At 45.2% G+C, this 15,269-nt stretch overlaps 1 protein-coding gene and 1 long non-coding RNA gene across 4 annotated transcripts in view; one reads left to right on the plus strand and one right to left on the minus strand.

The window, feature by feature from the left end:
- LOC137342483 (nuclear GTPase SLIP-GC-like) overlaps window positions 1–12,584 on the minus strand; it is a 156,444-nt gene extending 143,860 nt beyond the window's left edge. For all 3 annotated transcript variants that reach the window (XM_068006372.1, XM_068006374.1, XM_068006373.1), the window contains exons 1-2: window positions 12,327–12,584; window positions 2,016–2,087 (exon numbers count right to left, since the gene is read on the minus strand). In XM_068006372.1, coding sequence (XP_067862473.1) covers window positions 2,016–2,073 — 58 coding nt within the window. In that variant the 5' untranslated portion in view covers window positions 2,074–2,087; window positions 12,327–12,584. The remainder of the gene's footprint in view (window positions 1–2,015; window positions 2,088–12,326) is intronic.
- Window positions 1,059–15,269, plus strand: part of LOC137342484 (uncharacterized) — a 58,531-nt gene continuing 44,320 nt past the window's right edge. The window contains exons 1-2 of the long non-coding RNA XR_010967274.1: window positions 1,059–1,221; window positions 1,551–1,652. This is a non-coding gene — a long non-coding RNA (uncharacterized lncRNA). The remainder of the gene's footprint in view (window positions 1,222–1,550; window positions 1,653–15,269) is intronic.

A 15,269-nucleotide genomic window follows, 5' to 3' on the forward strand; every position in this document is an offset into this window, starting at 1 on the left:
TGCCATGGGAAGGAAGGGCTCCTCTTTTCACTCTTCTTGCAGTTTTCCTCCCCATTGTGAAGGACCCAGAGATGGAATCATAGACTGGTTACAGAAGGAGGCTATTCGGCCCATCGAGTCCATGCCACCTCTCTGCAAGAGCAATCCAGCTAGTCCTACTCCCCTGCCCTTTCCCCATAGCCCGACAAATTTTTTATAGAATCATAGAATGGTTACAGTACAGAAGGAGCTTGGTTAGCTTTCAATGACAGGGCCAATGAATGAGCATTGCTTTAGCTGTTGGAATTAATCTCAAGTCTCCATTGCAGCTCCCTCCAATTTTCGATGAACGATACCATAGAAACCATAGATGCAGCACAGAAGGGGGCCATTCGGCCCATTGTGTCCGCGCTGGCTCGAAGAACAACCAGGTGCCCATTCTAATCCCACCTTCCAGCACCCGGTCCGTAGCCCTGCAGCTTACAGCACTTTAGGTGCAGGTCCAGGTACTTTTTAAAAGAGTTGAAGGTCCCTGCCTCTACCACCAATTCAGGCAGCGAATTCCATACACCCACCACCCTTTTGTAAGCTTCAGGCTTACATAGAATGTACAGAACAGAAACAGGCCATTTGGCTGGTGTTTATGCTCCACACGAGCCTCCTCCCCCCTTAACTGCACCTTTGCTCGTCGCCTCGACTACTCCTTGTGGTAGTGTGTTACTCATTCTAACCACTTCCTTTTAATCTTTAAAATTATTGAGCAAGTTTATTTTTACAAGAAGTGAATAAACTAACAGTTGTAATATATAGTTATCTATTTACCACTGAATTCCTCAGCAGGAAAATAATAATTGGATTTTATCTCAAAGTATAAGCTAACACTTTGTAAATAACTTTTACATTAGAGTGTTTCTTTTCTTGTATTTTCATGTCTGCAGGAACCTTTACTCATTTAAATAATCTCTCGGAAGCTTCAAACGCTTTGTTTTCTCTGTCAGGAGTTTCAAACTTCCTTTTCTCAGAAATATTCAAATTGACTCTCAGAATCAAACAGAATAGGTCCATAAATATCTCAGAAACTGGAACAGCCTGCATCGTGAATGATGCTTATAAGGTGTGTGCAGCAGAGTGTTAGGGGCTTGTGCTTTATAGCTAATAATCACTGAGGCAGCCAGTTACAGTTGGAGAACAGATTAGGAGTACAGGAAGTCAAACAAGACAGGAGCATTCCTGACAAGAAAGGTAGGTGTCTCCGGCTCTGGCCCATTCTGACTTTGTGCCCTTTGTGTTAGGATTCCTCCTTCTCATATTCAACACATATCCTGGGCGATGTGATTGAAATGTTTAAACTGATGAAAGATGGGATGGGGAGATAGAAACCAACTGTTTTCAGTTATTGAGGGGTCAAGACAAGGAGTCATAGATATAAGATTAAATGTATGAGATTTAGAACAAAGGGCAGGAGAAACTTCTTTACACAGAAGAATTGAGGCTGTGGAATTCACTTCCTGGGTTGGTGTTTGGGGCAGAAAGTTCTGTAGTGATAAGTGGTTCTCATGTTTTTATCCAAGACAGGCTTCAGCCCAGTCAGTTGCTCCAAATGTTGATGCAAAGGTTCAAGCTAAGAAGTGCCAGGTATTGGGAGCAACAGTAGCAGAAAATAAAATCTAAATGTAAGTACCAATATAGTTTATCTTATTTTAATATTTTTGCTGAATGTGGCAGGATATCGGATCAGGCCCAACATACAACATGAGTTTGGCACCCCTGGCTTGGACTATACTGAGCCCAGGAGTAAGATGACGGAGCAGTTTTCTATACTGGACAGATCTTGGTTCTGTACAAGTCTGAAGCTGTGATAATTGGGGCCACACCACCAACATGATATCTACCCTTCCACCAGCCTCTCCAGCGAGCTTTCCCACTCAGCGCCCCAGTGTATTGAGGAAGGTGGCATTTCAGGAGTGAACCTGAGACTCAATCATTTTCTCAATTGAATAATAAAAGGCTCCACATTGTTACACAATGAGCTGTACCTGCGGAAGTGTAGGGAAAGGAAGTGTTGGGGGCTCCCTCTGAATCAGCCGGCTCCATTGTGCTGAACTGATCTGAAAGAAAACCATTTCTATTAATTGTCAATAGTATAGTCCAACATGAAGATGACCGTAGTTTTAACAGTTTACAGAGTGATCCTGATCGTTGACTCTCGGTGCAACTCATCTACTTTCTAAGATGTGAACCTTTCTCAGTTCCTCAATCCAATCCTCTAGAAAAGAGAGAGTGCATACTTTTCAATAAACTTTCATGCTGTGGGCTGGCATCATTACAAATAGACAGGGGAATGTCTATGGATGCAGGCAGCAAGACCTGGATAACATCCAGGCTTGGGCTGATAAGTGGCAAGTAACATTTGCACCAGACAAGTGCCAGGCAATGACCATCTCCAACAAGAGAGAGTCCAACCACCTCCCCTTGACATTCAACGACGTTACCATCGCCGAATCCCCCACCATCAACATCCTGGGGGTCACCATTGGCCAGAAACTTAACTGGACCAGCCACATAAATACAGTGGCTACAGGTCAGAGGCTGGGTATTCTGCGGCGAGTGACTCACCTCCTGACTCCCCAAAGCCTTTCCACCATCTTCAAGGCACAAGTCAGGAGTGTGATGGAATACTCTCCACTTGCCTGGATGAGTGCAACTCCAATAACACTCAAGAAGCTTGACACCATCCAGGAAAAAGCAGCCTGCTTGATTGGCACCTCATCCACCACCCTAAACATTCACTCCCTTCACCACCGGCGCACTGTGGCTGCAGTGTGTACCATCCACAGGATGCACTGCAGCAACTCGCCAAGGCTTCTTCAACAGCACCTCCCAAACCCGCGACCTCTAACACCTCGAAGGACAAGAGCAGCAGGTACATGGGAACACCACCACCTGCACGTTCCCCTCCAAGTCACACACCATCCCAACTTGGAAATATATCACCATTCCTTCATCATCACTGGGTCAAAATCCTGAAACAGCCTACCTAACAGCACTGTGGGAGAACCTTCACCACATGGACTGCGGTTCAAGAAAGTGGCTGACCACCACCTTCTCAAGGGCAATTAGGGATGGGCAATAAATACTGGCCTTGCCAGCGATGCCCACGTCCCATGAACGAATATTTAAAAAAAGGATGTCGTTTCTATGGACTTCCACAGGACATTTGATAAGTTTCCACATAAGAGACTGTTAGCTGAGATTAAAGCTCATGGAATTGAAGGCAAATTATTGACCTGGTTAGGAGATTGCCTAAGCAGTAAAAGATAGAGTAGGGACAATGGGTATATACTCGAAATGGAAGGAAGTGACTAGAGGTGTCCCACAAGGATCTGTGCTGGGGCCTCAACTATTCACTATATTTATTATTGATTTTGATCACACAATAGAGAGCCATATATCCAAGTTTGCCAACAACAGAAAGATTGGTGACATGGTAAGTAGTGTAGACGGGAGCATAAAATTCAAAGAGACATTGACAGAGTGGCCAAAACTGTGGCAGATGGATTTCAACGCAGGTAAGTGTGAGGTCATCCATTTTGGACCAGGGAAGGATCGATCCGAGTATTGTTTAAATGGTGAAAAGCTCGGAACAGTGGCGGTCCAAAGAGATTGAGGAGTCCATGTACACAGATCACTAAAATGTAGTGGTCAGGTACAAAAAATAATCAAAGAGGCTAATGGAATGTTAGCCTTTATATTTAAAGGACTAGAATATAAAGGGAAGTTTTGCTACATCTATACAATGACCTGGTTAGACCACATCTGGAATACTGGGTACAGTTCTGGGCACCGCACCTCAGAAAGGATATATTGGTCTTGGAAGGAGAGCAGCGCAGATTCACCAGAATGTTACCAGGGCTCCAAAGATTTAATTATGAGGAGAGATTACATAAACTAAGCTTTTATTCCCTGGAATATAGAAGGATAAGGGGTGATTTGATTGAGGTTTTTAGGATTTTGAAAGGGTAGATAGAGAGAAACTTTTTCTGCTGGTGGGGGAGTCTAGGACAAGGGGATATAACCTTAAAAATCAGAGCCAGGCCATTCAGGAGAGAAGTTAGGAAACACTTCTTCACACAAAGGGTGGGAGAAGTGTGGAACTCTCTCCCACAGAGAGCAGTAGATGCTAGCTCAATTCATAATTTTAAATCTGAGATCGATAGGTTTTTTGCTAGCCGAGGGTATTAAGAGTGACGGAGCCAAGGCGGGTAAATGGATTAAGATTCAGATCAGCCATGATCTCATTGGATGGTGGAACAGGCTCGAGGGGCTGAATGGCCTACTCCCACTCCTATGTGTGGCCTGCATTATTACAAACTTGGCCTGGTATCATTACAAGCATGGGCTCGCATTGTTACGAGCATGGACGTAATCTTGCTTTGAAACGGTTTTCCAATTTTTGATTTGACCAGTGCTGTTGTTAAGTACAGACAGAAAGTCCAAGCACTAAACTGGAGAAAAGTTTGATCAGAAACAATGGATGGTGATATATTTTTGGCCTTTTCTTTCCTTCTTACTCTAGATTTTTTGCCTCTTAGGTTAGTTTCATTTGTGAGTCCCCGCCTTGGCTCCGTCACTCTTAATACCCTCGGCTAGCAAAAAACCTATCGATCTCAGATTTAAAATTATGAATTGAGCTAGCATCTACTGCTTTTTGTGGGAGAGAGTTCCACACTTCTCCCACCCTTTGTGTGAAGAAGTGTTTCCTAACTTCTCTCCTGAATGGCCTGGCTCTGATTTTTAAGGTTATATCCCCTTGTCCTGGACTCCCCCACCAGCAGAAAAAGTTTCTCTCTATCTACCCTTTCAAAATCCTAAAAACCTCAATCAAATCACCCCTTATCCTTCTAAATTCCAGGGAATAAAAGCTTAGTTTATGTAATCTCTCCTCATAATTAAATCTTTGGAGCCCTGGTAACATTCTGGTGAATCTTTCACAAACGTCTCTATCAGACTTGGTATCTTGGTAAGCTTTCAATGACAGGTCCAATGAATGAGCATTGCGTTAGCTGTTGGAATTAACCGAAAGTCTCCATTGCAGCTCCTTCCATTCTTCGATGAACGATACAACATCACAGCTTCAGGCTTACATAGAATTCAAAAGAACGTACAGCACAGAAACTGGCCATTCGGCTGAACAGGTCTATGTCGGTGCTTATGCTCCACACGAGCCTCCCCCTGCTCCCCCCTCCTTACCAGCATCTATGCTCGTCACCTCAACTCCTCCTTCTAAGTTACACATTCTAACCAGTTCTAACAGTAAAAGAATCAGAGGGAGTACAATCACTCAGGGGTGAAGGGGAAATGTAACTAAAGTCCATCCCATGTTTAATTACTCTTTGAGAAGAACTCCTTGATATTAGTCTTGAAGTTGCCTTTCACGAGTTGAACCTTTGTTTCCTTGTCTTACTCCCAATCTTATATCCCTCGATAAGATCACCTCTCAGATGCCTTCTTTTCAGGCTGAAAATTCCAAGTTTCTCCAGTCTTTCCTCACATCCCAGACCCGACCCTGGGGACTGGAGATCAGCCTTGTGGCTCTTCTCTACATTGCCTACAGCACTTGAATGTCTCTCTTGTGTCTCTGTGACCAATACTGGACTCAATAGTCAAGGTGGAGTCTGGCAAGAACCCTGTACAGTACGATCATGACTTTCTCGGACTTGTATTCACTGTTTTGGCTCTGTAATTCAACATTCTATTGGTTTTGTTGACTGCTGCTCTACAGTGTTGAATTTACTGTGACTCCTAGGTCTCTTTCCACTTCATCCTTAGCTATTTCCGCACCATTCGTGGAGTACGTGTATGGTTTACTTTTCCGTCCTACATGCAGTACTTTACACTTGTCTGCTTTAAGTTTTATTTGCCATCACTCTGTTCACATGTTTATTTTGTTGAACTCACTCTGTAATTTTTGAGCTGTTTCCTCCAATCCCACTGCCCTTCCGTGTTTTGAATCATCATAGAGTCATAGAGTCATACAGCACGGATAGAGGCCCTTCGGTCCATCGTGTCCGCGCCGGCCATCAGCCCTGTCTACTCTAATCCCATATTCCAGCATTTGGTCCGTAGCCTTGTATGCTATGGCATTTCAAGTGCTCATCCAAATGCTTCTTGAATGTTGTGAGGGTTCCTGCCTCCACAACCCTCTCAGGCAGTGAGTTCCAGACTCCAACCACCCTCTGGGTGAAAAAGTTCTTTCTCAAATCCCCTCTAAACCTCCCGCCTTTTACCTTGAATCTATGTCCCCTTGTTATAGTACCCTCAACGAAGGGAAAAAGCTCCTTAGTATCCATCCTATCTGTGCCCCTCATAATTTTGTACACCTCAATCATGTCCCCCTTCAGCCTCCTCTGCTCCAAGGAAAACAAACCCAATCTTCCCAGTCTCTCTTCATAGCTGAAGCGCTCCAGCCCTGGTAACATCCTGGTGAATCTCCTCTGCACCCTCTCCAAAGCGATCACATCCTTCCTGTAGTGTGGCGACCAGAACTGCACACAGTACTCCAGCTGTGGCCTAACCAGTGTTTTATACAGCTCCATCATAACCTCCTTGCTCTTATATTCTATGCCTCGGCTAATAAAGGCAAGTATCCCATATGCCTTCTTTACCACCTTATCTACCTGTTCCGCCGCCTTCAGGGATCTGTGAACTTGCACACCAAGATCCCTCTGACCCTCTGTCTTGCCTAGGGTCCTCCCATTCATTGTGTATTCCCTTGCCTTGTTAGTCCCTCCAAAGTGCATCACCTCGCACTTTTCCGGGTTAAATTCCATCTGCCACTGTTCCGCCCATCTGACCAACCCATCTATATCGTCCTGCAGACTAAGGCTATCCTCCTCGCTATTTACCACCCTACCAATTTTTGTATCATCAGCGAACTTACTGATCATACCTTTTACATTCATATCCAAGTCATTAATGTAGACCACAAACAGCAAGGGACCCAGCACCGATCCCTGTGGTACCCCACTGGCCACAGGCTTCCAGTCACAAAAACAACCTTCGACCATCACCCTCTGCCTTCTGCCACTAAGCCAGTTTTGTATCAGTAAGTTTGACCACGTTGTATTGGGTTTCTGAGTCCAAGTCATTTACGTAAATGAGAACACCGAGCCCTGGGGCACTCCCGTCAGTACTTCACCCCACAAAACCAAACTCCTCTGCCAAATACTCATTGCTTTCTACCCTTCAACCAGTTCTTTGTCTATTCCTAGACTTTACCTTGTATCCCCTAACTTTTAAGTTTAATTAATAGCCTTTCATGAGGGACTTTGTAAAGTGCCCTTTAGAAGTTGAGGTTCACCAAGCTTGGTCAAAGAGATGTGTTCTGAGGAGGATCTTAAAAGAGGAGAGGGAAGTGGACAGGTGGAAGGGTTTAAAAAAGAACTTGCATGTGTATAGCATCCTTCACAACCTCAGGACATTCCAAATTGCTGCACAGCCAATGAAGTGTTTTTGAAGTGTAGTCACTGGTGTAATATAGGGCAACATGGACAAATTGTGCACAGCAAGGTCCCACAAACAGCAATAAGAAATGGTGAGATAATGGGCCAGAAATTGCTTGGAAAAGAATGCTGAGCTCAACAGCGTTCACCTTTGATCGTGGCGAAATGGAGGAGCAAGTTTCCGGCATTCGCACATGCGCAGTGAAACGTGGAAATCCGGAACTTGCTCCTCCTGGTTCGCCAGCGATACGACAGCTTCTAATTAAAGGGATCTTGCACGCTGCAATCTGTGAAATCATTGAAAAGGCCAACATGCTCATCTGCCCAGTTGGAAAGTAAGTAATATCGCCATAAAAGAGGTATGCTTAAAAATACCAGGTCTAATCTAAGTTTTAACAGCGCGGTAAGTCTTAATGACTGCCAAACAACTGAAAATTAACTTTTAAAAATGTGGATCTCATTACTCCTTATTTTAGTAGTTTTTGGTCATTAAAAAAAATTTAAATTAAAAAATTTTACTTTTTGTTTTAAACTTTTCCCTTCTGTCTCTTATTTAAATTAACAAGCTTGCTTACTGCGGTCTTTACTTCAATTATTTCTGGCCTGGACTTTTTATTTGCGGTCTATAACTGTTTTTAAATTGGTTTTAATTCAGTTCCTGCAGAAACAGTTTGGGAGCTGCAATCTGATTGTTCGAGGGGAAAGCATGTTCCTCTTCACTTGAACTGACGCTGAGCTCTTCTCCACTTCCTATCTGAGGAAGTGCCCAAAATAAAGACTGCAGTAAGCAAGCTCGTTAATTTAAAACTATAGAGCGGTGGTAACCATGACTTCACCGCTCCACGCAATTTCTGCCCCAATCTGTTTTTTCGTGTTGGTTGAGGGATAAATATTGGTCAGGACACTGGGAGAGGATGTGCAGAGACCATCACATGTTTAAGGGAAAATTGGATAAATGCTTGAAGCAGAGGAAGATCGGAGAGTCTATTGACACCACTGTGTCAGCCAATCAGTTGGAGGCGGATCGGGACTTAAGACAGGCAGGATTTGCGGCCAGTGTGTTTTACAGCAAACAAAGCAAAGTTTATTTACTCAGCAAACAGCAAAGCAAACAAGGTCTATTTACAGTCTGCTTAAAAAGAGTCTCTACCAACTGCAACTAACAGAACCGTGGATGATACAGGGATAGAGCCAGAGCAAGGCAGTGGGATTAGTTTGGGCTTGATCCAGGGTTGTGGGGAGAGAGTGGGGCAGTGGGATTAGATTGGGATTAATATAGGACTATGGGGAGAGTGTGGGGCAGTGGGATTAGTTTGGGATTGATCCAGGGCTATGGTGAGGGAGTGGGGCAGTGGGATTAATCCAGGACTATGGGGAGAGAGTGGGGCAGTGGGATTAGTTTGGGATTGATCCAGGGCTATGGGGAGAGAGTGGGGCAGTGGGATTAGTTTGGGATTGATCCAGGGCTATGGGGAGGGAGTGGGGCAGTGGGGTTAGTTTGGGATTGATCCAGGGCTATGGGGAGGGAGTGGGGCAGTGGGATTAGTTTGGGATTGATCCAGGACTATGGGGAGAGAGTGGGGCAGTGGGATTAGTTTGGGATTGATACAGGGCTATGGGGAGAGAGTGGGGCAGTGGGATTAGTTTGGGATTGATCCAGGGCTATGGGGAGGGAGTGGGGCAGTGGGGTTAGTTTGGGATTGATCCAGGGCTATGGGGAGGGAGTGGGGCAGTGGGATTAGTTTGGGATTGATCCAGGACTATGGGGAGAGAGTGGGGCAGTGGGATTAGTTTGGGATTGATACAGGGCTATGGGGAGAGAGTGGGGCAGTGGGATTAGTTTGGGATTGATCCAGGGCTATGGGGAGGGAGTGGGGCAGTGGGGTTAGTTTGGGATTGATTCAGGGCTATGGGGAGGGAGTGGGGCAGTGGGATTAGTTTGGGATTGATCCAGGACTATGGGGAGAGAGTGGGGCAGTGGGATTAGTTTGGGATTGATACAGGGCTATGGGGAGAGAGTGGGGCAGTGGGATTAGTTTGGGATTGATCCAGGGCTATGGGGAGGGAGTGGGGCAGTGGGGTTAGTTTGGGATTGATCCAGGGCTATGGGGAGGGAGTGGGGCAGTGGGATTAGTTTGGGATTGTTCCAGGACTATGGGGAGAGAGTGGGGCAGTGGGATTAGTTTGGGATTGATGCAGGGCTATGGGGAGAGAGTGGGGCAGTGGGATTAGTTTAGGATTGATCCAGGGCTATGGGGAGGGAGTGGGATTAGTTTGGGATTGATACAGGGCTATGGGGAGAGAGTGGGGCAGTGGGATTAGTTTAGGGTGATACAGGGCTATGGGGAGAGAGTGGGGCAGTGGGATTAGTTTGGGATTGATCCAGGGCTATGGGGAGGGAGTGGGATTAGTTTGGGATTGATCCAGGGCTATGGGGAGAGAGTGGGGCAGTGGGATTAGTTTGGGATTGATCCAGGGCTATGGGGAGAGAGTGGGGCAGTGGGATTAGTTTGGGATTGATCCAGGGCTATGGGGAGAGAGTGGGGCAGTGTGATTAGTTTGGGATTGATCCAGGGCTATGGGGAGAGAGTGGGGCAGTGGGATTAGTTTAGGGTGATGCAGGGCTATGGGGAGAGTGTGGGGCAGTGGGATTAGTTTGGGATTGATCCAGGGCTATGGGGAGAGAGTGGGGCAGTGGGATTAGTTTGGGATTGATCCAGGGCTATGGGGAGAGAGTGGGGCAGTGGGATTAGTTTAGGGTGATGCAGGGCTATGGGGAGAGTGTGGGGCAGTGGGATTAGTTTGGGATTGATCCAGGGCTATGGGGAGAGAGTGGGGCAGTGGGATTAGTTTGGGATTGATCCAGGGCTATGGGGAGAGAGTGGGGCAGTGGGATTAGTTTGGGATTGATCCAGGGCTATGGGGAGAGCGGAGCGGTGAGATTAGTTCTGGATTCCTCTGGCAAAGGGTTGGCACAGATATGATGGGCCGAATTGCCTGCGACTATGGTTCTTTCAAGTGCAGTAGATCTGCTGTAAATTCTTGCAGTTGCCGTTTTGATTTGATTTCTGCGATTCTCAGCCCCTGCTCTGGCGGTTAGTTCCTCCCACGTCTGGTGTGTGAGAGATGGAGGGAGATCTGCACATTTCACGCCCAAACCCTCTCTGCTGCTCTAAGAAGCATCCACCGCTTCCTCAGTCTGCGAGGAGTGCACTTCGTGCATTTAAACCGAGCACAGGCTCATGTATCGATCTTAATACAAAGCACGTTCTTAAAAACTGGCCCCAAGCAGCACATCGGGGACTGGCACAGAATGAATGGCCCTGGTTACTCCCGGGACACACTTTCATACCAGAGACTGGGGGTGAAACCATAGAGATAGAGAGGGGAGCTGTGAGCAAACAAGTGAGCACTGACACAGTTACACCAATTCTCACACTCGCTCATTGTAGTTTACACCAATTCTCACACTCACCAATTGTAGTTACACCAATTCTCACACTCGCTAATTGTAGTCACACTAATTCTCACTCACTAATTGTACAGTTACACTAATTCTCACACTCACTAATTGTACAGTTACACTAATTCTCACTCACTGATTGTACAGTTACACTAATTCTCACACTCACTAATTGTACAGTTACACTAATTCTCACTCACTAATTGTACAGTTACACTAATTCTCACTCACTAATTGTGCAGTTACACTAATTCTCACTCACTGATTGTACAGTTACACTAATTCTCACTCACTGATTGTACAGTTACACTAATTCTCACTCACTAATTGTACAGTTACACTAATTCTCACTCACTAATTGTACAGTTACACTAATTCTCACTCACTGATTGTACAGTTACACTAATTCTCACTCACTAATTGTACAGTTACACTAATTCTCACTCACTAATTGTGCAGTTACACTAATTCTCACTCACTGATTGTACAGTTACACTAATTCTCACTCACTAATTGTGCAGTTACACTAATTCTCACTCACTGATTGTACAGTTACACTAATTCTCACTCACTGATTGTACAGTTACACTAATTCTCACTCACTAAGTGTACAGTTACACTAATTCTCACTCACTAATTGTGCAGTTACACTAATTCTCACTCACTGATTGTACAGTTACACTAATTCTCACTCACTGATTGTACAGTTACACTAATTCTCACTCACTAAGTGTACAGTTACACTAATTCTCACTCACTGATTGTACAGTTACACTAATTCTCACTCACTGATTGTACAGTTACACTAATTCTCACTCACTGATTGTACAGTTACACTAATTCTCACTCACTAATTGTACAGTTACACTAATTCTCACTCACTAAGTGTACAGTTACACTAATTCTCACTCACTAATTGTGCAGTTACACTAATTCTCACTCACTGATTGTACAGTTACACTAATTCTCACACTCACTGATTGTACAGTTACACTAATTCTCACTCACTAAGTGTACAGTTACACTAATTCTCACTCACTGATTGTACAGTTACACTAATTCTCACTCACTGATTGTACAGTTACACTAATTCTCACTCACTGATTGTACAGTTACACTAATTCTCACTCACTGATTGTACAGTTACACTAATTCTCACTCACTAATTGTGCAGTTACACTAATTCTCACTCACTGATTGTACAGTTACACTAATTCTCACTCACTGATTGTACAGTTACACTAATTCTCACTCACTAATTGTGCAGTTACACTAATTCTCACTCACTGATTGTACAGTTACACTAATTCTCACTCACTGATTGTACAGTTACACTAATTCTCACTCACTGATTGTACAGTTACACTAATTCTCACACTTACCGGGATGGAGGTTCGAGCTCCTGTTGCTGGGCTTTCTGATCTCTCCCGCCCGAGGTTCCACTTTCGTTTCCCAATGATGTGTCACAAGTCGATCAAAACCGCGGCCAATCGCTCGCTGAGAATTACAAATGTTTCCGGGCTCAGTCTTGCTCAGTAACTCCGGCTCCGGGACACAGTGAACGGGCACATCAGCCGGCTCGATCCGGACTCGGGGACTCCCGGTCCCGCCGGCTCGATCCGGACTCGGGGACTCCCGGTCCCGCCGGCTCGATCCGGACTCGGGGACTCCCGGTCCCGCCGGCTCGATCCGGACTCGGGGACTCCCGGTCCCGCCGGCTCGATCCGGACTCGGGGACTCCCGGTCCCGCCGGCTCGATCCGGACTCGGGGACTCCCGGTCCCGCCGGCTCGATCCGGACTCGGGGACTCCCGGTCCCGCCGGCTCGATCCGGACTCGGGGACTCCCGGTCCCGCCGGCTCGATCCGGACTCGGGGACTCCCGGTCCCGCCGGCTCGATCCGGACTCGGGGACTCCCGGTCCCGCCGGCTCGATCCGGACTCGGGGACTCCCGGTCCCGCCGGCTCGATCCGGACTCGGGGACTCCCGGTCCCGCCGGCTCGATCCGGACTCGGGGACTCCCGGTCCCGCCAGCTCCCGCTGTGTTGCACCGGCACTGCTCCCAGCCCCGTGCCGTGCTCCAGGTTAATCGGAGCGTGGGGTCGGTTGATGGGGAAAAGACTTTTGAGTTTTGCGATGAAAAGGAGGAAAGATCTTCAATAAGATCAATCACTGAGGCTTCGGGGAGAATTCGATAAATGATGGAGTTGGAAGAAGAGCATGAAATAAATTAATGGAGTTTGAAGAGAATGGAATGAATTATTTGGAGCGACATATCCATAATCATTAAAAACTCTTCCCATGGATTTACGTTTTGTCACATTTTTGTGTGAACTTTTTCCCTTTATAAATTCCTATGTCCACATTTATAATGGCATTTCCCCGTGTAAACTCCTAACTCTGAATGGGCATCTGGTCGCTCAATTCCCAAATGCTTTGATCATTTTTCCATCTGCCATTTTTTTCTAATGAGCCAAACAAGGATTTAAACAAATGTAAATTAAAATTCTGTAATTCACAATAACATTCGGGTTAGGAAGGTTCAATGGATACATTTGTCCATTGAATTGTCTCTTAATGCGTTCAATAAAGTTTTTACTTGAAGGCTTCAGCTTTTCCCAAAATCCAGGACTTGGCCTTGATATTTTGGCCAATGGTGGGAGCTGAATTTGGACCGTGCAGTCTGAGCATGTGCAGTGTACCTAATTTAAATGAATTATAATATTTTGTTACGAATTTTAAAAATAACATCCTTTGAATTGTCGAGAAAGAGTTCAGATCATTAATCATATTGTTAATTTGTGGAAAATGTATTGCATTTGTGTCTGGAAGCTCCCGTGTACTTTGTACCACTGGACCAAATGCACTTACTGATGAAGGATGAGGTTTCAGGAGGGCGAGGGGGAGAAAATTGAACCAAAGTTGAGGTGTGGACCTCATGTCATCGTCTGGCTGGGATTTTCATTCAGGTTGGATTCCTGGAATGGGGTTGCTACCAAGGTGATGCATTTAAGGAGAAGTTCGATAAACACAAGGGAGAAAGGAAAAGGATATTTTGATGGGGTTAGATGAAGAAGGGTGGGAGGAGGCTCGTGTGGAGCATAAACACCAATATGGGCCTGTTGGGCCAAATGGCCTGTTTCTGTTTTGTACATTCTATGTAATTCTATGTAAGATCATCATTTTTGGAACCATTTGAGTTTCAAAGCACTTCCGACTAATATTATTAGTTATTATTTTGGTGATTTTACTTTCTGTTCAATGGGGTGAGGGATGTCACTGCTCAGAACGGAACTACCTGATTATATATTGGCTCCTAATGTCACCATCAGGCACTCCCAGGTCAGACATATAACTGGTTTGATAGAGGATAACATTTCCCTGCACAATGTCACCATCAGGCACTCCCAGGTCAGGTTATTTTTTGTTTTTGGTCAGCCACGTGTCTGACAAGGACTCAAAAACAATAAACCCTCACAAACAGGCAGTACTTATCCCAGAGTGCTGAGAGACTAGGGTGGAGATTTGTGAGGCACTGACAATCATTATGCCGGAGTCACTGGTCGCTGGGGAGGTACCCGTACATTGGAAACAGGCTGATGTGGTGCCCATGTTCAAAAAGGGGACAAAACGGACACAAACAACTGCAGACCCATTAGTTATACTTCAATCCCATGTTAAGCAATGGAACGATTATCAGTGTAAACTTGAAAATTATCTGTACAATAATAACTGGTTTCAGAAGGGGAAGATTCTGCATAACCAACCTCCTTAAATTCTTTGAGGAAATGACATTCCAAGTGGACTGTGGTAATGTTGACCTATGACATGTTGTACTTGGACTTATAGAAGGCCTTTGACAAAGTTTGTCACGAAAGGGCAAAAGTTAAGCTCAAAGATTTGGGGATTCAGGGTAAATCTTGGGTAAAGATTAGAAATTGGCTGATGGGCAGGAAACAATGGATATATACCCCCGAGGGGCAAGAACTCTACTTACCAAATAAAACATCCACAGTCAACAGAAGACATAAGCAGTAACATAAAACTAAAGGAAACAGCATACAAAAGTGCAAAGAATAGTGCAGATCCAGGGGACTGGGAGAGATATTAAGATCAGCAAAGGAAGACAAAAAAGATAGTAAGAGCATTCGTAAGTCTGAGAGGTTTTGCCATTCAGAAATAAGTTGTAAAAATGCTTATCAATCAGATGCTTTGTAAGCTCAGTTGGATGGTAGCACTTTTCATATTGATGTGTCAGGCGGTGATCTAAATACAAACAGTGTAGCCGGACTCTTCCTGTTTCCCTTTATTCACGGAACAGTACAC

This window comes from Heptranchias perlo, chromosome 26 (genome assembly GCF_035084215.1).
Source record: "Heptranchias perlo isolate sHepPer1 chromosome 26, sHepPer1.hap1, whole genome shotgun sequence".
In the NCBI taxonomy this organism is placed as follows: Eukaryota; Metazoa; Chordata; class Chondrichthyes; order Hexanchiformes; family Hexanchidae; genus Heptranchias; species Heptranchias perlo.